Here is a 23,582-nt window from a genome sequence, read left to right as displayed (position 1 = left end):
CCCCGCCTTCCCCCCGGGACCTGAAGTGCCCCCCGCCTTCCCCCCGGGACCTGAAGTGCCCCCGGATTCCCCCCGGGACCTGAAGTGCCCCCGGATTCCCCCGGGACCTGAAGTGCCCCCGCCTTCCCCCCGGGGACCTGAAGTGCCCCGCCTTCCCCCCGGGGACCTGAAGTGCCCCGCCTTCCCCCCGGGGACCTGAAGTGCCCCGCCTTCCCCCCGGGGACCTGAAGTGCCCCGCCTTCCCCCCGGGGACCTGAAGTGCCCCCGCCTTCCCCCCGGGGACCTGAAGTGCCCCGCCTTCCCCCCGGGGACCTGAAGTGCCCCGCCTTCCCCCCGGGGACCTGAAGTGCCCCGCCTTCCCCCCGGGACCTGAAGTGCCCCGCCTCCCCCCCCCCCGGGACCTGAAGTGCCCCGCCCCCCCCCCCCCCCGGGACCTGAAGTGCCCCGCCTCCCCCCCCCCCCCCCCCGGGACCTTGAAGTGCCCCCGGCTTCCCCCCCCCCCCCCCGGGACCTGAAGTGCCCCCGGCTTCCCCCCCCCCGGGACCTGAAGTGCCCCCGCCTTCCCCCCGGGACCTGAAGTGCCCCCGCCTTCCCCCCGGGACCTGAAGTGCCCCCGCCTTCCCCCCGGGACCTGAAGTGCCCCCGCCTTCCCCCCGGGACCTGAAGTGCCCCCGCCTTCCCCCCGGGACCTGAAGTGCCCCCGGATTCCCCCCGGGACCTGAAGTGCCCCCGCCTTCCCCCGGGACCTGAAGTGCCCCCGCCTTCCCCTCCCCGGGACCTGAAGTGCCCCCGGCTTCCCCTCCCCGGGACCTGAAGTGCCCCCGGCTTCCCCTCCCCGGGACCTGAAGTGCCCCCGGCTTCCCCTCCCCGGGACCTGAAGTGCCCCCGGCTTCCCCTCCCCGGGACCTGAAGTGCCCTGCCCCCCAAGGTCTAAATCTGGCCCTACTGTGTAATGTGTGTTGGATAATACGGAACCCCCAGTGAGACGTCACCCAGTGTCGGCCATAGAGGAGTGGGCTGGAGCCTAATAGACAGATGTGCTAACCCCCCTTCCCTCCCCCTCTTGGGGTGCACATTTGGGGGGCTGATTCACTAAAACTGGAGAGTGCAAAATCTGGTGCACGGTAACCAATCAGCTTCCAGGTTTTGTGGTCAAATCTTAATTGGACAATCTGAACTTAGAAGCTGATTGGCCGCCATGCAGAGCTGCACCGGATTCTGTGTGCTCCAGTTTTATTACCCCTCCCCCCTCCCCCATTGACCCCTTCATGAAGTCTGATCGATATCATGTCTGTAGTGTCCAATGTGACCGATTGTCTCTCTTCCAGGGAATGTACATCAAGTCTACGTATGACGGCCTCCATGTCATCACCGGAACCACGGAGAACGTAAGTCCCGATCATCTCTTCTTCATTCCCGATCATCTCCCGATCATCTCCCAATCATCTCCCGATCATCTCCCGATCATCTCCCGATCATCTCCCTCCTCCCCCTTCCTCCGGGGCCAATAAATAAAGGGACGCAACAGCCGGTGCTGCCTGAGGGGGGCGTCTTTGGAAATCGGTCAACTCTCATTATTTTTGCTTTGTATGTGTAGACCACGGTGACACCTGGATGGGTAATCCTACATCGGGGACACCCAGGGCACCTACCTAACGGGGGCAGGGCAGGCGCCAATTTACTTCCCATTCTCAGCCAGATATTACCATGAGAAGAGCCGGACTGCCCCAGGGTGCCGGACCCCACTGCAACCAATGAAAGCCCCCCTGTCCTCCATGGGTCCCCCCTGTCCTCCATGGGTCCCCCCTGTCCTCCATGGGTCCCCCCTGTCCTCCATGGGTCCCCCCTGTCCTCCATGGGTCCCCCCTGTCCTCCATGGTGGCCCCATGTCCTCCATGGTGGCCCCCTTTCCTCCATGGTGGCCCCCTGTCCTCCATGGGTCCCCCCTGTTCTCTATGGGTCCCCCCTGTCCTCTATGGGTCCCCCCTGTCCTCCATGGGTCCCCCCTGTCCTCCATGGGTCCCCCCTGTCCTCCATGGGTCCCCCCTGTCCTCCATGGGTCCCCCCTGTCCTCCATGGTGGCCCCATGTCCTCCATGGTGGCCCCATGTCCTCCATGGTGGCCCCATGTCCTCCATGGTGGCCCCCTGTCCTCCATGGGTCCCCCCTGTTCTCTATGGGTCCCCCCTGTCCTCTATGGGTCCCCCCTGTCCTCCATGGGTCCCCCCTGTCCTCTATGAGTCCCCCCCTGTCCTCTATGAGTCCCCCTCTGTCCTCTATGAGTCCCCCTCTGTCCTCTATGAGTCCCCCTCTGTCCTCTATGAGTCCCCCTCTGTCCTCTATGAGTCCCCCTCTGTCCTCTATGAGTCCCCCTCTGTCCTCTATGAGTCCCCCTCTGTCCTCTATGAGTCCCCCTCTGTCCTCTATGAGTCCCCCTCTGTCCTCTATGAGTCCCCCTCTGTCCTCTATGAGTCCCCCTCTGTCCTCTATGAGTCCCCCTCTGTCCTCTATGGGCCCCCCTGTCCTCCATGAGTCCCCCCTGTCCTCCATGGCCCCCCCATTCTTGGCAGCCCTGGTGTGGTAGCAGCTCTCTAGTGACACCAGGTACCCAAAAACAGAATATATACGAGGAACCGCCGACGTGTGAGAGACCCTCAGGACATTTCCCTCCTGCATTCTATACATCCGAGTTATTCTCCATGATGTACATTCTCTATAGGGGAGATCTCCTTGTATACATTGTATATATTCTCTATAGGGGAGATCTCCTTGTATACATTGTATATATTCTCTATAGGGGAGATCTCATTGTATATATTCTCTATAGGGGAGATCTCCTTGTATATATTCTCTATAGGGGAGATCTCTGTATACATTGTATATATTCTCTATAGGGGGAGATCTCATTGTATATATTCTCTATAGGGGAGATCTCCTTGTATATATTCTCTATAGGGGAGATCTCTGTATACATTGTATATATTCTCTATAGGGGGAGATCTCCTTGTATACATTCTCTATAGGGGAGATCTCTGTATACATTGTATATATTCTCTATAGGGGAGATCTCCTTGTATACATTGTATATATTCTCTATAGGGGAGATCTCTGTATACATTGTATATATTCTCTATGGGGGAGATCCCATTGTATACATTGTATATATTCTCTATAGGGGAGATCTCATTGTATATATTCTCTATAGGGGAGATCTCTGTATACATTGTATATATTCTCTATAGGGGAGATCTCTGTATACATTGTATATATTCTCTATAGGGGGAGATCTCATTGTATATATTCTCTATAGGGGAGATCTCCTTGTATACATTCTCTATAGGGGAGATCTCTGTATACATTGTATATATTCTCTATAGGGGAGATATCATTGTATACATTGTATATATTCTCTATAGGGGAGATATCATTGTATACATTGTATATATTCTCTATAGGGGAGATCTCATTGTATATATTCTCTATAGGGGAGATCTCTGTATACATTGTATATATTCTCTATAGGGGATATCTCATTGTTTATATTCTCTATAGGGGAGATATCATTGTATATATTCTCTATAGGGGAGATCTCCTTGTTTATATTCTCTATAGGGGAGATCTCCTTGTATACATTGTATATCTTCTCTATAGGGGAGATCTCATTGTATACATTGTATATCTTCTCTATAGGGGAGATCTCCTTGTATACATTGTATATATTCTCTATAGGGGAGATATCATTGTATACATTGTATATATTCTCTATAGGGGAGATCTCATTGTATATATTCTCTATAGGGGAGATCTCTGTATACATTGTATATATTCTCTATAGGGGAGATCCCATTGTATACATTGTATATCTTCTCTATAGGGGAGATCTCATTGTATACATTGTATATCTTCTCTATAGGGGAGATCTCCTTGTATACATTGTATATATTCTCTATAGGGGAGATCTCCTTGTATACATTGTATATATTCTCTATAGGGGAGATCCCATTGTATACATTGTATATCTTCTCTATAGGGGAGATCTCATTGTATACATTGTATATATTCTCTATAGGGGAGATCTCCCTGTATACATTGTATATATTCTCTATAGGGGAGATCTCCTTGTATACATTGTATATATTCTCTATAGGGGAGATCTCCTTGTATACATTGTATATCTTCTCTATAGGGGAGATCTCCTTGTATACATTGTATATCTTCTCTATAGGGGAGATCTCCTTGTATACATTGTATATATTCTCTATAGGGGAGATCTCCTTGTATACATTGTATATCTTCTCTATAGGGGAGATCTCCTTGTATACATTGTATATCTTCTCTATAGGGGAGATATCATTGTATACATTGTATATATTCTCTATAGGGGAGATATCATTGTATACATTGTATATATTCTCTATAGGGGAGATATCATTGTATACATTGTATATATTCTCTATAGGGGAGATCTCATTGTATATATTCTCTATAGGGGAGATCTCTGTATACATTGTATATATTCTCTATAGGGGATATCTCATTGTTTATATTCTCTATAGGGGAGATATCATTGTATATATTCTCTATAGGGGAGATCTCCTTGTTTATATTCTCTATAGGGGAGATCTCCTTGTATACATTGTATATCTTCTCTATAGGGGAGATCTCCTTGTATACATTGTATATATTCTCTATAGGGGAGATATCATTGTATACATTGTATATATTCTCTATAGGGGAGATCTCATTGTATATATTCTCTATAGGGGAGATCTCTGTATACATTGTATATATTCTCTATAGGGGAGATCCCATTGTATACATTGTATATCTTCTCTATAGGGGAGATCCCATTGTATACATTGTATATCTTCTCTATAGGGGAGATCTCCTTGTATACATTGTATATATTCTCTATAGGGGAGATCTCCTTGTATACATTGTATATATTCTCTATAGGGGAGATCCCATTGTATACATTGTATATCTTCTCTATAGGGGAGATCTCATTGTATACATTGTATATCTTCTCTATAGGGGAGATCTCCTTGTATACATTGTATATATTCTCTATAGGGGAGATCTCCTTGTATACATTGTATATCTTCTCTATAGGGGAGATCTCCTTGTATACATTGTATATCTTCTCTATAGGGGAGATCTCCTTGTATACATTGTATATATTCTCTCTAGTGAAATTCTCATCATTAGAAATGAACAATAATCTCACCAGTCGGCGCCCCCCCCTCGCGCCGCGCCTCCCCCTCGCGCCTCCCCTCCCCCCCGAGCCGCGCCTCCCTCCCCCCCCCCCCGCCCCCCTCTCGTGTGTCCTAGATTGCACTTCAGACACTTTATAAAGCGCCTCCGATTATGTTCTTTCGGAGGGTTACTTAAAATTCCGTGTCCGAGCGTTATTACAATTTGCCGCTCTATGAGTTTCAATTATAACGCGGCCCCGGGTGGATTAGATTAATGTACACGCACCGCGTCCTTACAATAAAAAAAAAAGCGTCAGACGCCGCCGCGCGACATCTCGTTCGGATATTCGTGTTTTTATGTTTAAAAATAATAACGCAGACGGCGTAGTAAATACAAAACACCCGGAATTATTATTATTATTATTATTATTATTTCCCGGCCGCCTTTCACCTAAAATAGAGTATTTTGAGCAAGTTTCCAGCTGGAGAGGTGGAGGAGTGCGAATGGCGGGCAATCGCCCAAAGCGTTCCGCCCCGTTATCAGAAGGGTAGAAGCCCGGGACCAATACGGAGCTTTTCACTCGCCGCTTACAACCGGGATACGAACTATTGGAAGTGACTTCCTCATCTGCCGCTAGGCGGCTTCCATCGGCACCAGTCACCGCCATTCTCCATCACTCATGGGCCCCCTTGTTCTTTATGGGCCCCCTTGTTCTTTATGGGCCCCCTTGTTCTTTATGGGCCCCCTTGTTCTTTATGGGCCCCCTTGTTCTTTATGGGCCCCCTTGTTCTTTATGGGCCCCTTAGTTCTTTATGGGCCCCCTTGTTCTTTATGGGCCCCCTTGTTCTTTATGGGCCTCCTAGTTCTTTATGGGCCCCCTTGTTCTTTATGGGCCCCCTAGTTCTTTATGGGCCCCCTTGTTCTTTATGGGCCTCCTTGTTCTTTATGGGCCCCCTTGTTCTTTATGGGCCCCCTTGTTCTTTATGGGCCCCCTAGTTCTTTATGGGCCCCCTTGTTCTTTATGGGCCCCTTAGTTCTTTATGGGCCCCCTTGTTCTTTATGGGCCCCTTAGTTCTTTATGGGCCCCCTAGTTCTTTATGGGCCCCCTTGTTCTTTATGGGCCCCTTAGTTCTTTATGGGCCCCCTTGTTCTTTATGGGCCCCCTAGTTCTTTATGGGCCCCCTTGTTCTTTATGGGCCTCCTTGTTCTTTATGGGCCCCCTTGTTCTTTATGGGCCCCCTTGTTCTTTATGGGCCCCCTAGTTCTTTATGGGCCCCCTTGTTCTTTATGGGCCCCCTTGTTCTTTATGGGCCCCCTTGTTCTTTATGGGCCCCCTAGTTCTTTATGGGCCCCCTTGTTCTTTATGGGCCCCCTTGTTCTTTATGGGCCCCCTTGTTCTTTATGGGCCCCCTTGTTCTTTATGGGCCTCCTTGTTCTTTATGGGCCCCCTTGTTCTTTATGGGCCCCCTAGTTCTTTATGGGCCCCCCTTGTTCTTTATGGGCCTCCTTGTTCTTTATGGGCCCCCTTGTTCTTTATGGGCCCCCTTGTTCTTTATGGGCCCCCTTGTTCTTTATGGGGCCTCCTTGTTCTTTATGGGCCCCCTTGTTCTTTATGGGCCCCCTTGTTCTTTATGGGCCCCCTTGTTCTTTATGGGCCCCCTTGTTCTTTATGGGCCCCCTAGTTCTTTATGGGCCCCCTTGTTCTTTATGGGCCTCCTTGTTCTTTATGGGCCTCCTTGTTCTTTATGGGCCCCCCTTGTTCTTTATGGGCCCCCTTGTTCTTTATGGGCCCCCTTGTTCTTTATGGGCCCCCTAGTTCTTTATGGGCCCCCTTGTTCTTTATGGGCCTCCTTGTTCTTTATGGGCCCCCTAGTTCTTTATGGGCCCCCTTGTTCTTTATGGGCCCCCTAGTTCTTTATGGGCCTCCTTGTTCTTTATGGGCCTCCTTGTTCTTTATGGGCCTCCTTGTTCTTTATGGGCCCCCTTGTTCTTTATGGGCCCCCTTGTTCTTTATGGGCCCCCTTGTTCTTTATGGGCCTCCTTGTTCTTTATGGGCCCCCTAGTTCTTTATGGGCCCCCTAGTTCTTTATGGGCCCCCTTGTTCTTTATGGGCCCCCTTGTTCTTTATGGGCCCCCTTGTTCTTTATGGGCCCCCTTGTTCTTTATGGGCCTCCTTGTTCTTTATGGGCCCCCTTGTTCTTTATGGGCCCCCTTGTTCTTTATGGGCCCCCTTGTTCTTTATGGGCCCCCTTGTTCTTTATGGGCCTCCTTGTTCTTTATGGGCCCCCTAGTTCTTTATGGGCCCCCTAGTTCTTTATGGGCCCCCTTGTTCTTTATGGGCCCCCTTGTTCTTTATGGGCCCCCTTGTTCTTTATGGGCCCCCTTGTTCTTTATGGGCCTCCTTGTTCTTTATGGGCCCCCTTGTTCTTTATGGGCCCCCTTGTTCTTTATGGGCCCCCTTGTTCTTTATGGGCCTCCTTGTTCTTTATGGGCCCCCTTGTTCTTTATGGGCCCCCTTGTTCTTTATGGGCCCCCTAGTTCTTTATGGGCCCCCTAGTTCTTTATGGGCCCCCTTGTTCTTTATGGGCCTCCTTGTTCTTTATGGGCCCCCTAGTTCTTTATGGGCCCCCTTGTTCTTTATGGGCCCCCCTGTCGGCCATGGGCCTCCCTATTCTGCATGGGCCCCCCTGTCCTCCATCTCCCCCCTCTGTCCTCCATGGGCCCCCTATTTTCCATGCCCCCCTGTCCTCCATGGCCCCCCCTGTCCTCCATGGCCCCCCGTCCTCTCACAAAACTTCTGCCCCCTACTAACAAACTGAGACCATGCAGGTGCTGCACGCATGTTGCGGCGGTGCGTCCATAAAGGGCGCAGGAGCGCCGCCCCTCTCTCCTGTCACTCTCTAATCCTCTAATCCCTGTAGATAGAGTCGTGCATTGCATAAATCTATGGTCGCTGCTCACGCCCCCTATTCAGGTGTCCGGCCCCTAGAACATGGGGCTGGGTAGAAATGATTACCCCTGTAGTTATGCCCCTGCATTGACTGAAAGGGGGGGGGCAGTGATAGCCAGGTTGGGGAAGAAAGGCTTGATGGTGCTGGATGTCCTCCAGCCAGGAAATGATCTGACCTGCTGCAGCTTCTAATGCACATGGTGAGAAGCTCACAGTGTTCAGTGAAATCCAAGGAAAACAATTCAGTCCAGGAGAGGATCCGGTACGCCTGTGCCAGACTGAAGGGGGAGGAGCCGGTACACCTGTGCCAGACTGAAGGGGGAGGAGCCGGTACACCTGTGCCAGACTGAAGGGGGAGGAGCCGGTACACCTGTGCCAGACTGAAGGGGGAGGAGCCCGGTACACCTGTGCAAGACTGAAGGGGGAGGAGCCCGGTACACCTGTGCAAGACTGAAGGGGGAGGAGCCGTACACCTGTGCCAGACTGAAGGAGGAGGAGCCCGGTACACCTGTGCCAGACTGAAGGGGGAGGAGCTGTACACATGTGCCAGACTGAAGGGGGAGGAGCCGTACACCTGTGCCAGACTGAAAGGGGAGGAGCCGTACACCTGTGCCAGACTGAAAGGGGAGGAGCCGTACACCTGTGCCAGACTGAAGGGGGAGGAGCCGTACACCTGTGCCAGACTGAAGGGGGAGGAGCCGTACACCTGTGCCAGACTGAAGGGGGAGGAGCCGTACACCTGTGCCAGACTGAAGGGGGAGGAGCCGTACACCTGTGCCAGACTGAAGGGGGAGGAGCCGTACACCTGTGCCAGACTGAAGGGGGAGAAGCCGTACACCTGTGCCAGACTGAAGGGGGAGGAGCCGTACACCTGTGCCAGACTGAAGGGGGAGGAGCCGTACACCTGTGCCAGACTGAAGGGGGAGGAGCCGTACACCTGTGCAAGACTGAAGGGAGGGGAGCCGTACACCTGTGCAAGACTGAAGGGGGAGGAGCCGTACACCTGTGCAAGACTGAAGGGGGAGGAGCCGTACACCTGTGCAAGACTGAAGGGGGAGGAGCCGTACACCTGTGCCAGACTGAAGGGAGAGGAGCCGTACACCTGTGCAAGACTGAAGGGGGAGGAGCCGTACACCTGTGCAAGACTGAAGGGGGAGGAGCCGTACACCTGTGCCAGACTGAAGGGGGAGGAGCCGGGACACTGGGATGTCCTCATTCTTATTCTGGCTGAACATTTATAAGATAATATATAGAATAAAAAAGGATCCTGTGCTGCAGTGTTCATCTCCTCTATAGAGTTACCTGTATATGTGATGTAAGTGCTTATCCCGGATCTGCCGTCTCCCCCTCCCCGGCGCGGTTCGTCCTCCGTCTTTGCACTTTGGGTGAACACCTGATACTTTTGACCTATTTTATTTTGTCGCTGTTAATCTTCGCACTTTGCGGGACGCGGAAAACGCAGATCCCCCCCCCACAGCTTGTTAATTAGCGTGTCTTCAACTTCTGTGACAGCAACGTCTTTCATAATCCCGCGGCTTATCGGGCGAATCCGCCGCTGCCGCTGGTACGTCTGCTGAACTCAGCGATTGGCCGAAATGTAAATATTGCGTTCTGACCGTTCCTGAAATCTCTGCAGGCGACTTGGGGGGGGGGGGGCCGAGGGAAACGCAGAGCCAGAGCAGAAATACCCCAATGACCCCGCCCCCCAACTCTGCTATATGGATGCAGAACATGGGGAGGGGGGGCAAGGGGGAGTATCCTGCGAGCTTTAAATGCCCGCCCCCCCCCCACCTGACGTTTAATCTGTGTGGTGCAAAGATGCCGAAGAGACCGCCCTCCCGGCAACCCAAAGTGTAGTATAGGTGGAAGACCACCTCCTCTTTGGCTCCTCCCACCAAGCTATGGCCGCCCACGCGTTTCGTCCCGGTCGTGTGTCCTTGTGCCCCAGGTCATGAGTTTGAATCCTGAGTTTAGTGGTCATTAAGAGCCCGGGGCAAACATGCCAAATTGCCCCCCCCCCACCAAGATGTATGAGCATTATGTGTCAGCGAAAATACCCCCCCCCCAAAAAAAAAAGTTAGGCACCCAGCTTAAAAACTCTTTACCCCCAAAAAGGAAAATATTCCCCCTCCCCAATCCCCCATCTGAGCACAAATACCCCCCAATCATCCCTACTATCACAAATATCCCCCCCCCCCAAAGAATATTCCCCCCCCTCTTCCATATTCCTTTTTATAGCACACTAAACAGAACGGGGCGCACTGCTGATATTTTGCCCCGCCCCGCCCCCTCATCAATATGCTAATGACTATTTCCACTACATAGCTAACCAATGACTTCTCTCCTCCCATCTCTCCGCAGTCACCTGCCGACCAATGCAAGAAGATCCACGCCGGCGACGAGGTCATCCAGGTCAACCATCAGACCGTGGTGAGCCCCGCCCCCTCATCCAATCATCATCCATCCCGTCCAATCAATGATGTGATACAAACACTACACATACAGGGCCTGGAAAAAGTATTCATACCCCTCTATAGACAGAGCCTGGAAAAAGTATTCATACCCCTCTATACACAGAGACAGGAAAAAGTATTCATACCCCTCTATACACAGAGACAGGAAAAAGTATTCATACCCCTCTATACACAGAGACAGGAAAATGTATTCATACCCCTCTATACACAGAGCCTGGAAAAAGTATTCATACCCCTCTATAGACAGAGACAGGAAAAAGTATTCATACCCCTCTATATACAGAGGCAGGAAAAAGTATTCACACCCTCTATATACAGAGACAGGAAAAAGTATTCATACCCCTCTATATACAGAGACAGGAAAAAGTATTCATACCCCTCTATAGACAGGGCCTGGAAAAAGTATTCATACCCCTCTATACACAGAGACAGGAAAAAGTATTCATACCCCTCTATAGACAGAGACAGGAAAAAGTATTCATACCCCTCTATATACAGAGCCTGGAAAAAGTATTCATACCCCTCTATAGACAGGGCCTGGAAAAAGTATTCATACCCCTCTATAGACAGAGACAGGAAAAAGTATTCATACCCCTCTATATACAGAGGCAGGAAAAAGTATTCACACCCTCTATATACAGAGACAGGAAAAAGTATTCATACCCCTCTATATACAGAGGCAGGAAAAAGTATTCATACCCCTCTATATACAGAGGCAGGAAAAAGTATTCATACCCCTCTATACACAGAGACAGGAAAAAGTATTCATACCCCTCTATAGACAGAGACAGGAAAAAGTATTCATACCCCTCAATATACAGAGCCTGGAAAAAGTATTCATACCCCTCTATAGACAGGGCCTGGAAAAAGTATTCACACCCCTCTATAGACAGAGACAGGAAAAAGTATTCATACCCCTCTATAGACAGTGCCTGGAAAAGGTATTTATACCCCCTCTATACATAGTGCCTGGAAAAAGTATTCATACCCCTCTATAGACAGTGCCTGGAAAAGGTATTTATACCCCCTCTATACACAGTGCCTGGAAAAAGTATTCATACCCCCTTGAAATTCCCCACATCTTATGTTACACCCAAAAACGTAAAAAAATATTTTATTGGGATTTTATGTGAGAGACACAAAGTGGAAGGAAAATGATACAAATAAATGTGGGAGATTTCAAGGGGTATGAATACTTTTTCAATGCACTGTATGTCAGAGCTACAGTATAAAAATGTTTAATAATAATAATAGTGTGTGACTGTGTGGGGGAGGGGACATTAGAGTGTAAGCTCCTCTGTACAGAGAATGATGTGACTGTGGGGGAGGAGACATTAGAGTGTAAGCTCCTCTGGCTCAGTGATCTCTGTACAGCGCTCTGGTATATGTCAGATGGTGAAAACAGACGCCATATTTGATGATGATCTCCAGTTGGGTAAACGCTCGGCGTGCGATTGTGGCGCCCCGGCCGCTCGCCCCTCACAGATGGTAAAGGCGCGGACCGCGGCGCGGCTGTGAAAAAGGCTTTTTTGGAGACGTTTCAAGAACTTTTCTAATTGCAGTCGTGTTGTCACAATAAGGATCGCGCCGAGTCTAAACCCGAGTGACTCGAATGTGGAAATTCGCTCGATTTCCCGCAGACGTGTTTTTATTCCGCTCGCTGGCGAGTCCAATTAGCAAATTGAACAGTAAAACATTTTTTTTTTTACCGCCGCCGATCGTCTGCCGCACTTCTGTTGTCTCATTAAACACTCCGGAGTGTGAGACCGGCCCCCCCCCCTCCCCCCCCCGGTGCGCTCTGCGCCCGTCTCCGAATGCCGCTAATTACAGAGCGCAATATTTGAACAGTTTGTTACTTTTTATGCGAATGTAATAAAAGTCGCCTCCGAAGCCCAAAAACTCTTATTAAATCTCTTCCTCAATCGTCATGAAGGATCTGAGTGCTCCGGATTCCTCTGCAATCCCAGATATTACCTTATAAAAGTAGCAGTGACATCATCACTATGTCTACAGAGAGCTGAGGGAGGGCCCTACTAGGCTCCACCCACCACATGCTGCCTGCAGTAAGCTACAGGAGGGGGCGGAGGCAAGGTTTGTCACCCTGTACAAGGAGAAAGGCAGAGCTGTGGGAGGGGTCCAGCAGGCTCCACCCCCTAGAGAATACTACAGGAGGGGGCGGAGACCAGACCAGTCACCTTGCAGGAGAGCAGAGCTGTGGGAGGGGGTCCAGCAGGCTCCACCCACTACAGAATACTACAGGAGGGGGTGGAGACAAGACCAGTCCCCCTGCAGAAAGAGAGAGCAGAGCTGTGGGAGGGGCTTATCAGGCCCCACCTACTACAAAATACAGGAGGGGGGGCGGAGACAAGATCAGTCCCCCTGCAGAAGGGGAGAGAGAGCAGACATGTGGGAGGGGCCCAGCAGGCTCCACCCACTACAGAATACTAAAGGAGGGGGCAGAGTCAAGACCAACCACCCTGCAGAAGGAGAGAGCAGAGTTGTGAGAGGGGGTCCAGCAGGCTCCACCCACTACAGAATACTACAGGAGGGGGTGGAGACAAGACCAGTCCCCCTGCAGAAGGAGAGAGAGCAGAGCTGTGGGAGGGGCCCAGCAGGCCCCACCCACTACAGAATACTACAGGAGGGGGTGGAGACAAGACCAGCCACCCTGCACAAGGAGAGAGAGAGCAGAGCTGTGGAAGGGGGTCCAGCATGCTCCACCCACTACAGAAACCTACAGGAGGGGGCGGAGACTAGACCAGTCACTTTGCAGGAGAGCAGAGCTGTGGGAGGGGGTCCAGCAGGCTCCACCCACTACAGAATACTACAGGAGGGGGTGGAGACCAGACCAGTCATCTTGCAGGAGGTGAGAGAGCAGAGCTGTGGGAGGGGCCCAGCAGGCCCCACCCACTACAGAATACTATAAGAGGGGGTGGAGCAGGGCCGTCTAAAGGGGCAGCTACCCCGGGCCCAGTCATTGTTGTGGGGCCCAAAGCAGCTGCCCCTTGAGCCCACAAATAATTGATAAGTGGATTCGGGAGGGACCAAGAAAACGTTTGCCCAGGGGCCAATCAATATTAATGACGGCCCTGGGGTGGAGCCAAGACCAGTCACCCTGCCCATCGTCCATCCAGCGACCCTAATCTGCGGCAGGCGAGCGTTAAAAGACGCACTTTTACCGCCACAGACGTGTTGCGTGGCCATGAAGGGGTAGAAGCCTTTTGGGTTTGATCCAGGACAATCCAGCCGTTGCACACAATGGGATTTCACCCCACAGAGAACCTCCTGTGATGGCAGAAGACTTGCGTTCGGCTTCCATGGGCGACTTTTTGAAGACTGACCGCAAATTTACCCCCCACAACGCCGCCGGGGGGTTTTCTTCATTTCCAAAATAAAAATGTCATAAATTTGGGCGTCCAGGTTCTAAAAAAGGTCATTTGGGGAGTTTTGTGACAGAAAGTAATGGAATTTTTTATTTTTTTTGTTTTTGAAAATGTTTTTATTTTTTATAGTAAAAAGATGTCGGACAAGGAGAGGGAAGGATTGGGGGGATCGGAGTTCTCAGCTTCTCCTTATATTTCGGAATGTCGCTCTCCGAGGTCCTGAACAGAGATCCCGGCTGAGAGAGAGAGAGAGAGGGGGAGAGAGGCGGGGGGGGGGAGAAGGAGGGAGAGGGGGGGAGAAAAAGAGGAGTGAGATGGGAAAGCGCAAAAAGAGAAAGAGGGGGAGAAAGGGGGTGAGAAAGACATCACAAATCGAGAGAGTGGGGGTAGAGGGGGAGATAGAGCGCAAAAAGAGAGAGAAGGAGAGAGAGGGGGAGAGGGAGAGAAAGAGGGTGAGATGGGAGAGAGCGCAAAAAGAGAGAGGAGGGGCGAGAGGGGAAGATAGAGAAAGAGCGCAAAGAGAGGGGGAGATGGGTAGAGAGCTCAAAAAGAGAGAGGGGTTGATGGAGAGAGCGCTAAAAGAGAGGAGTGAGAGAGCGCAAAAGATGAGAGAGGGTGAGATGGGAGAGAGCGCAAAAAGAGAAAGAGGGGGAGAAAGGGGGTGAGAGAGAAATTGCAAAAAGAGAGAGTGGGGGTAGATGGGGGAGATGGGGGGGGGGGAAGAGGGCCAGGGAGATGGGGAGAGAGCTCAAAAAGAGAGAGAGGGTGAAAGAGGGGGAGATAGAGAGAGCGCAAAAAGAGAGTGGAGAGAGAGAGGGGTAGATGGGAGAGAGTGCAAAAAGAGAAAGAGGGAGAGAAAGGGGGTGAGAAAGAGATCACAAAAAGAGAGAGTGGGGGTAGAGGGGGAGATAGAGCGCAAAAAGAGAGAGAAGGAGAGGGAGAGAGGGGAAGATGGAGAAAGAGCGCAAAGAGAGGGGGAGATGGGGAGAGAGCTCAAAAAGAGAGAGGGGTTGATGGAGAGAGCGCTAAAAGAGGAGAAGAGAGAGAGGTGAGATGGGAGAGAGCACAAAAAGAGGGAGAAAAGGAGGACGGCCTGCAGAAGGTTGATGGAATCGGGATTGCTCTTCCCCGGGACGGTGTGGTAGGGATATAATCGATCTCCGTGTTCCGATCAGACGGATCGGGTTGTGGGATTATCTGCAATATGTTATACAATTCGGGGATAATGCGCAGTCAGACGCACGCGGGGCGAGGAATCTCGCTCCGCTCCGTCGCTCAGATCAGCCAAGCGTTGGACGCGGCGAGCGCAGACCGCGTCTTGTTTTCTCCCGCTAATTATTCCCTCGCCGCGATCCGCCATCCTTTCCATTGAAGGGAAAAACACGACTTTCATGTTTTCCCGATCGTTATTTATTTTCCTGGAAAAGTCGGCCTGTCGCTGATCAGACGTCTCCGCGGAACGCGTCTGGGGAACGCTCTTTGAAGTGCGCCCTAATTATTATTTTATTTATTTTTAGAAGACGCATCTGATGGGTTCACCCCCCCCCCCCACTCATTCTCTGTGACATCTCCACCGTCATTTTTTCACAGACTCCACCTCCGTCACGATTCCCGCTATCTGCATAATATAGAAGGAATGAGATGGAAATGGAGCGCTGTAAAACTTCATCGCAACGCGTCCTCTGCCACCCAGACCGAGCCATCGCTATGAACGCGCAACGCGTCCGCTGCCCAGACCGAGCCATCGCTATGAACGCGCAACGCGTCAGCCGCCCAGACCGAGTCATCGCTATGAACGAGCAACGCATCTGCCGCCCAGACCGAGTCATCGCTATGAACGTGCAACGCGTCCGCCGCCCAGACCGAGTGATCGCTATGAATACGCAACGCGTCCGCCGCCCAGACTGAGTCATGGCTAAAAACGCGATAAGCGTCCTCCACCACCCAGACCGAGTCATCGCTATGAACGTGCAACGCATCTGCCGCCCCCGGACCGAGTCATCGCTATGAACGCGCAACGCGTCCGCCACCCAGACAGAGTCATGGCTAAAAACGCGATACGCGTCCTCCGCCACCCAGACCGAGTCATCGCTATGAACGCGCAACGCGTCCGCCGCCCAGACCGAGTCATCGCTATGAATACGCGACGAGTCCTCCGCCGCCCAGCCCGAGTCATCGCTAAGAACACGCGACGCGTCCTCCGCCGCCCAGATTGAGCGTGCAACGCGTCCTCCACTGTCCAGCCTTAGTCAACGCTAAGAACGCTCAACAATCTGGGTGAATTCTATAACACCCAATGTATGGGCTCTTCCCGGAATTCCGGACGTTTTTGGCGATTTCTGGATGTAAATATCGTCTCGTCTTTAATTAAAACTCCGAAACGTTTTTCACGTCTTCCTTCCCCGCGATCTGTCTGAGAATATTAAAACACGTTTACAGTTACGGCGCGATAATGGCCGCCATTATTTGTGTCTGTGTGTAGATGGTGGAGCGTCGGGGGGTTGGGAACATTATTAAAAGAGATAATTCACCTTGTCTAGCCGGCAGCCGAAAATCCCCGCCGACAACGGTAAAACGCCGGGCCGCCCGCTCCCGAGGGGTTTGTTATGTGTGTAGCTAGACTGGAAAAAAAATCATCGCAGTCTGGGGAGACAAAACAAAAGAGCACACAGCGGTTGGAGGAGAAGGCGGGGAATGTCCACCAATGAGCACACAGAGGCTGGAGGAGAAGGCGGGGAATGTCCACCAATGAGAACACAGCGGTGGGAGGAGAAGGCGGGGAATGTCCACCAATGAGCACACAGCGGTTGGAGGAGAAGGCAGGGAATGTCCACCAATGAGCACACAGCGGGTGGAGGAGAAGGAGGGGAATGTCCACCAATGAGCACACAGCGGTGGGAGGAGAAGGCGGGGAATGTCCACCAATGAGCACACAGCGGTGGGAGGAGAAGGGCGGGAATGTCCACCAATGAGCACACAGCGGTTGGAGGAGAAGGCGGGGAATGTCCACCAATGAGCACACAGTGGTTGGAGAAGAAGGCGGGGAATGTCCACCAACGAGCACACAGTAGTTGGAGGAGAAGGCGGGGAATGACCACCAACGAGCGCACTGTGGTTGGAGGAGAAGGCGGGGAATGTCCACCAATGAGCGCACAGTGGTTGGAGGAGAAGGCGGGGAATGTCCACCAATGAGCACACAGTGGTTGGAGGAGAAGGCGGGGAATGTCCACCAATGAGCACACAGTGGTTGGAGGAGAAGGCGGGGAATGTCCACCAATGAGCGCACAGTGGTTGGAGGAGAAGGCGAGAATGTCCACCAATGAGCGCACAGTGGTTGGAGGAGAAGGCGGGAATGTCCACCAATGAGCACACAGTGGTTGGAGGAGAAGGGGGGAATGTCCAGTTTGTCCACCAGTTGGCACACAGTGGTTGGAGGAGAAGGCGGGGAATGTCCACCAATGAGCACACAGTGGTTGGAGGAGAAGGCGGGGAATGTCCAGTTTGTCCACCAGTTGGCACACAGTGGTTGGAGGAGAAGGCGGGGAATGTCCACCAATGAGCACACAGGGGTTGGAGGAGAAGGCCCGAATGTCCACCAATGAGCACACAGGGGTTGAAGGAGAAGGCAGGAATGTCCACCAATGAGCACAGTGGTTGGAGGAGACGGTGGGGAATGTCCACCAATGAGCACACAGGGGTTGGAGGAGAAGGCCCGAATGTCCACCAATGAGCACACAGTGGTTGGAGGAGAAGGCGGGAATGTCCACCAATGAGCACACAGTGATTGGAGGAGAAGGCGGGGAATGTCCACCAACGAGCACACAGTGGTTGGAGGAGAAGGCGGGGAATGTCCACCAATGAGCGCACAGTGGTTGGAGGAGAAGGCGGGGAATGTCCACCAATGAGCACACAGCGGTTGGAGGAGAAGGCGGGGAATGTCCACCAATGAGCGCACAGTGGTTGGAGGAGAAGGCGGGGAATGTCCACCAATGAGCACACAGCGGTTGGAGGAGAAGGCAGAAATGTCCAGTTTGTCCACCAGTTGGCACACAGTGGTTGGAGGAGAAGGCGGGGAATGTCCACCAATGAGCACACAGTGGTTGGAGGAGAAGGCGGGAATGTCCACCAATGAGCACACAGTGGTTGGAGGAGAAGGCGGGGAATGTCCACCAATGAGCGCACAGTGGTTGGAGGAGAAGGCAGGAATGTCCAGTTTGTCCACCAGTGAGCACAGGTGCAGGTGAAGGCGGGGAATGTCCACCAATGAGCACACAGGTGCAGGTGAAGGCGGGGAATGTCCACCTATTAGCACACAGTGGTTGGGAGGAGAAGGCGGGGAATGTCCACCAATCAGCACACAGTGGTTGGAGGAGAAGGCGGGGAATGACCACCAATGAGCACACAGTGGTTGGAAGAGAAGGCGGGGAATGTCCACCAATGAGCACACAGAGGCTGGAGGAGAAGGCGGGGAATGTCCACCAATGAGAACACAGCGGTGGGAGGAGAAGGCGGGGAATGTCCACCAATGAGCACACAGCGGTTGGAGGAGAAGGCGGGGAATGTCCACCAATGAGCACACAGCGGCTGGAGGAGAAGGCGGGGAATGTCCACCAATGAGCACACAGAGGCTGGAGGAGAAGGCGGGGAATGTCCACCAATGAGCACACAGCGGTGGGAGGAGAAGGCGGGGAATGTCCACCAATGAGCACACAGCGGTGGGAGGAGAAGGGCGGGAATGTCCACCAATGAGCACACAGCGGTTGGAGGAGAAGGCGGGGAATGTCCACCAATGAGCACACAGTGGTTGGAGAAGAAGGCGGGGAATGTCCACCAACGAGCACACAGTAGTTGGAGGAGAAGGCGGGGAATGACCACCAACGAGCGCACTGTGGTTGGAGGAGAAGGCGGGGAATGTCCACCAATGAGCGCACAGTGGTTGGATGAGAAGGCGGGGAATGTCCACCAATGAGCACACAGTGGTTGGAGGAGAAGGCGGGGAATGTCCACCAATGAGCACACAGTGGTTGGAGGAGAAGGCGGGGAATGTCCACCAATGAGCGCACAGTGGTTGGAGGAGAAGGCGAGAATGTCCACCAATGAGCGCACAGTGGTTGGAGGAGAAGGCGGGAATGTCCACCAATGAGCACACAGTGGTTGGAGGAGAAGGGGGGAATGTCCAGTTTGTCCACCAGTTGGCACACAGTGGTTGGAGGAGAAGGCGGGGAATGTCCACCAATGAGCACACAGTGGTTGGAGGAGAAGGCGGGGAATGTCCAGTTTGTCCACCAGTTGGCACACAGTGGTTGGAGGAGAAGGCGGGGAATGTCCACCAATGAGCACACAGGGGTTGGAGGAGAAGGCCCGAATGTCCACCAATGAGCACACAGGGGTTGAAGGAGAAGGCAGGAATGTCCACCAATGAGCACAGTGGTTGGAGGAGACGGTGGGGAATGTCCACCAATGAGCACACAGGGGTTGGAGGAGAAGGCCCGAATGTCCACCAATGAGCACACAGTGGTTGGAGGAGAAGGCGGGAATGTCCACCAATGAGCACACAGTGATTGGAGGAGAAGGCGGGGAATGTCCACCAACGAGCACACAGTGGTTGGAGGAGAAGGCGGGGAATGTCCACCAATGAGCGCACAGTGGTTGGAGGAGAAGGCGGGGAATGTCCACCAATGAGCACACAGCGGTTGGAGGAGAAGGCGGGGAATGTCCACCAATGAGCGCACAGTGGTTGGAGGAGAAGGCGGGGAATGTCCACCAATGAGCACACAGCGGTTGGAGGAGAAGGCAGGAATGTCCAGTTTGTCCACCAGTTGGCACACAGTGGTTGGAGGAGAAGGCGGGGAATGTCCACCAATGAGCACACAGTGGTTGGAGGAGAAGGCGGGAATGTCCACCAATGAGCACACAGTGGTTGGGAGGAGAAGGCGGGGAATGTCCACCAATGAGCGCACAGTGGTTGGAGGAGAAGGCGGGGAATGACCACCAATGAGCATACAGTGGTTGGAGGAGAAGGCGGGGAATGTCCACCAATGAGCACACAGTGGTTGGAGGAGAAGGCGGGGAATGTCCACCAATCAGCACACAGTGGTTGGAGGAGAAGGCGGGGAATGTCCACCAATGAGCACACAGTGGTTGGAGGAGAAGGCGGGGAATGTCCACCAATGAGCACACAGGTGCAGGTGACGGCGGGGGAATGTCCACCAATGAGCACACAGGTGCAGGTGAAGGTGGGGACTGTCCACCAATGAGCACACAGTGGTTGGAGGAGAAGGCGGGGACTGTCCACCAATGAGCACACAGGTGAAGGCGGGGACTGTCCACCAATAAGCACACAGGTGAAGGCGGGGACTGTCCACCAATGAGCACACAGGTGCAGGTGACGGCATTGTTATGGGGAGTGGTGGGATCTCGGTGATACAAAGACACATTACTGAGAATTCTGTATCTGATGACAGGTCCTCTTTAAGTTCTAATAACCTCTGAAATTAGAACTTGATTAATCTCTGCTTCCCCTTCCTTTCTGTTTTGTGGCCCTCTAAGCGCGTTGTACGCCTGAGTGGCGGCAGACCGCGGCGCGGTACAAACTCTCGGTATCTAGGCCACCGGTGACGCTTTGTTTGCAGACGGAGAGGAATGTTTAGCGAAGATTTTATGGCGGCCTAATTGGGAGATAATCGCATTTCCATCGTTGTCTCATTAAGCTCCCGGCTGTATTTTTGGAGAGATTTACCTGAATGAATGTATAAGGTGATTCCAGGTCCGTACAGAACGCCGGCGGCGGCGGCGAGCGACGCCGCTGAATTATTACTGAATTCAGGGACCGCCAGACGCAAAAGGGATTATGTAGCTCAGGAGGAGCGAGGAGGACGGAACGCAAACACTTTTATCTGGATGGACAGATCCTCGATCGCTCTAATATGATGGCGGACTAAAGACACTGCGAGATTTCCGAGCGCAGAGAACCCTCCGCCAGACGCAATTTCACATCGTGTGTAATGTGTCCGGACTGGCCGGTCCCTGGTCATGCATTATATATATATCGATGTTATACACCCCCAGAAATATCACTACATAAATGGCGGTGCTGCGACCGCGTCAGGCTGGTGGTTATTTTGTATATATAAATACATAAATAATACATAATAAATAATAAACACCCCAAAATAAATATAAAAATGTAATGCATAATAAATATTATTGTATTATTTATTTAATATGCATTTGTTTTTTTTATATATATATGTGTGTGTGTGTGTGTGTGTGTATATATACAGTGAGGAAAATAAGTATTTGAACACCCTGCTATTTTGCAAGTTCTCCCACTTGGAAATCATGGAGGGGTCTGAAATTGTCATCGTAGGTGCATGTCCACTGTGAGACATAATCAAAAAAAAAATCCAGAAATCACAATTTATGATTTTTTAACTATTTATTTGTATGATACAGCTGCAAATAAGTATTTGAACACCTGTCTATCAGCTAGAATTCTGACCCTCAAAGACCTGTTAGTCTGCCTTTAAAATGTCCACCTCCACTCCATTTCTTCTCCTAAATGAGATGCACCTGTTTGAGGTCATTAGCTGCATAAAGACACCTGTCCACCCCATACAATCAGTAAGAATCCAACTACTAACATGGCCAAGACCAAAGAGCTGCCCAAAGACACTAGAGACAAAATTGTACACCTCCACAAGGCTGGAAAGGGCTACGGGGAAATTGCCAAGCAGCTTGGTGAAAAAAGGTCCACTGTTGGAGCAATCATTAGAAAATGGAAGAAGCTAAACATGACTGTCAATCTCCCTCGGACTGGGGCTCCATGCAAAATCTCACCTCGTGGGGTCTCAATGATCCTAAGAAAGGTGAGAAATCAGCCCAGGACTACACGGGAGGAGCTGGTCAATGACCTGAAAAGAGCTGGGACCACCGTTTCCAAGGTGGTAATACACTAAGACGTCATGGTTTGAAATCATGCATGGCACGGAAGGTTCCCCTGCTTAAACCAGCACATGTCAAGGCCCGTCTTAAGTTTGCCAATGACCATTTGGATGATCCAGAGGAGTCACGGGAGAAAGTCATGTGGTCAGATGAGACCAAAATAGAACTTTTTGGTCATAATTCCACTAACCGTGTTTGGAGGAAGAAGAATGATGAGTACCATCCCAAGAACACCATCCCTACTGTGAAGCATGGGGGTGGTAGCATCATGCTTTGGGGGTGTTTTTCTGCACATGGGACAGGGCGACTGCACTGTATTAAGGAGAGGATGACCGGGGCCATGTATTGCGAGATTTTGGGCAACAACCTCCTTCCCTCAGTTAGAGCTTTGAAGATGGGTCGAGGCTGGGTCTTCCAACATGACAATGACCCGAAGCACACAGCCGGGATAACCAAGGAGTGGCTCTGTAAGAAGCATATCAAGGTTCTGGCGTAGCCTAGCCAGTCTCCAGACCTAAACCCAATAGAGAATCTTTGGAGGGAGCTCAAACTCCGTGTTTCTCAGCGACAGCCCAGAAATCTGACTGATGTAGAGAAGATCTGTGTGGAGGAGTGCGCCAAAATCCCTCCTCCAGTGTGTGCAAACCTGGTGAAAAACTACAAGAAACGTTTGACCTCTGTAATTGCAAACAAAGGCTACTGTACCAAATATTAACATTGATTTTCTCAGGTGTTCAAATACTTATTTGCAGCTGTATCATACAAATAAATAGTTATCATACATTGTGATTTCTGGATTTTTTTTTTTTGATTATGTCTCTCACAGTGGACATGCACCTACGATGACAATTTCAGACCCCTCCATTATTTCCAAGTGGGAGAACTTGCAAAATAGCAGGGTGTTCAAATACTTATTTTCCTCACTGTATATATTAAAAATATAATTTTTTTATTAGTATTATTATTAAATACATAATAAAGAATACATAATATTACATATACAGTACTATAGTATTTAAACAGTGCAATAATGGTGGTGCTGTCAGTGTCAGCCAGACAGTTATTTTGTATATATGAATACATAAGAAAAAAGAAATGCATTAATAATGCATAAGAAATATTAAACACTTTACAATAAAATTAATACGTAATAAATGTTATTATTACTGCGTGTGTTATGTATTTATTTAATATGCATTTATTTTTTATTAAATACATAATAAATAATACATAATATTACATATACAGTACTGTGAGAGTGTTGGGCTGGTGGTTATTTTGTATATATGAATATATTAGAAATAATAAATACAGTACATAAATAATGCATAAGAAATAATAAACACATAGCAATAAAATAAATGCATAGTAAATAATAATATTATTATTATTATTATTATTATTATTACATTTATATGTATTATTTATTTAATATGCATTTGTTTTTTTTATTATACGTATTAATAATAATATTAATAATTATGTTTTATTTATTATGTATTTTATAATATTATTATTATTAATATGTATAATAAAAAAACAAATGCATATTAAATAAATAATACATATAAATGCAATAATAATAATAATAATATTATTATTTACCATGTATTTATTTTATTGCTATGTGTTTATT

At 50.6% G+C, this 23,582-nt stretch overlaps 1 protein-coding gene across 1 annotated transcript in view; it reads left to right on the top strand.

Moving 5' to 3' along the window:
• The window catches only part of LOC120914376 (connector enhancer of kinase suppressor of ras 2-like), a 304,346-nt gene that overhangs the window by 212,223 nt on the left and 68,541 nt on the right, over positions 1-23,582 (top strand). The window contains exons 7-8 of the mRNA XM_040325061.1: positions 1,329-1,388; positions 10,507-10,575. Coding sequence (XP_040180995.1) covers positions 1,329-1,388; positions 10,507-10,575 — 129 coding nt within the window. The remainder of the gene's footprint in view (positions 1-1,328; positions 1,389-10,506; positions 10,576-23,582) is intronic.

The sequence above is a fragment of the Rana temporaria genome, chromosome 9 (assembly GCF_905171775.1).
Source record: "Rana temporaria chromosome 9, aRanTem1.1, whole genome shotgun sequence".
Classification (NCBI taxonomy): domain Eukaryota; kingdom Metazoa; phylum Chordata; class Amphibia; order Anura; family Ranidae; genus Rana; species Rana temporaria.
Note: the sequence above shows the minus strand (reverse complement) of the source record. Positions and strands in the feature narration are given on the sequence as shown.